General features: G+C 70.8%; 1 protein-coding gene across 1 annotated transcript in view; it reads left to right on the top strand.

Moving 5' to 3' along the window:
• MAPK8IP2 (mitogen-activated protein kinase 8 interacting protein 2) overlaps nucleotides 1–857 on the top strand; it is a 20,719-nt gene that overhangs the window by 15,341 nt on the left and 4,521 nt on the right. Inside the window, 1 exon segment of the mRNA XM_009274844.1 lies at nucleotides 546–645. Within this exon segment, the coding sequence (XP_009273119.1) occupies nucleotides 546–645 (100 nt within the window).

Genomic DNA, 857 nt, shown 5'->3' with positions numbered 1-857 from the left:
CGGGGCGGCGGTGCCCCTGCCGGCTCCTGCCTGTACTGCGGGGCTGGCGGCTCTTTGGGGGAGGCAGCGGGGTCCCGCTTGCTGGGGTTGGGTTCCGCTCTCGGGAGGGGACAGGGCGCAGCAGGGCCTCATGCCGGGGGTCCTGTGGGGACAGCCCAGGTGCTGGCGCGTCCCCTGTGGGGTGTTGTCCCTGGGGCGGTGCGGGACGGGCAGCTCTGCAGCAGGCGCTGCCCAGGCGTGCGTCTGGCTGGGCAGGGGAGCTGGGGACGTCGCGTCCCTAATCTGGATAAGCTCCTGGGCACGTGGCCCAGGTGCTGCCAAGCCGGCGGGGAGCACCGAGCCATGCCGAGGAGCATCCCTGGACTGGCCTGTCTGCGTTTGGTGCCCCCATGTCCCTGCGCAGCCCCTGCTGGGTGCCCCGGCTTCCCCCCTCTTGCTGGGTCCCCGAACACCCCTTGGGCTCCCCGTCCCTGGGCTTGGCCGCCCCACATCCCCCCCCCCCGGGGCTTGCCCCCCCACCCACTCCGGCTCTGCTCTTCTCCCAGGACTCCCTGAACAACAATGGCAGCTTCCCACCGCCCGCTCACCGCACCACCTGGCAGGATGCCCTTCTCCACTCCTCCTCCTCCTCTTCCTCACACATTGGTGAGCGCGGGATGGGGATGGGGTCCTGGTCTGGAGTGGGGCCGTGGGGCAGGGGCTGGCGCTGGGGCGGGCTCCTGCCCAAGGGTTCCCGCAGCTGTCCCCCTTTGGTTAAAGCCCGGTGGGATTTTCGCCCTGGCACGTGGGGCGGACGGCTGACGTGGGGCTCTGCCTTCCCTTGCAGGACACTCCTCTCCCCACGCCTGAATCCAAGA

Source organism: Aptenodytes forsteri, unplaced genomic scaffold, assembly GCF_000699145.1.
Source record: "Aptenodytes forsteri isolate BGI_AS27 unplaced genomic scaffold, ASM69914v1 Scaffold304, whole genome shotgun sequence".
Taxonomy (NCBI): Eukaryota; Metazoa; Chordata; class Aves; order Sphenisciformes; family Spheniscidae; genus Aptenodytes; species Aptenodytes forsteri.
The sequence above is the reverse complement of the archived record's forward strand: the minus strand, read 5'-3'. Positions and strand labels throughout refer to the sequence as shown.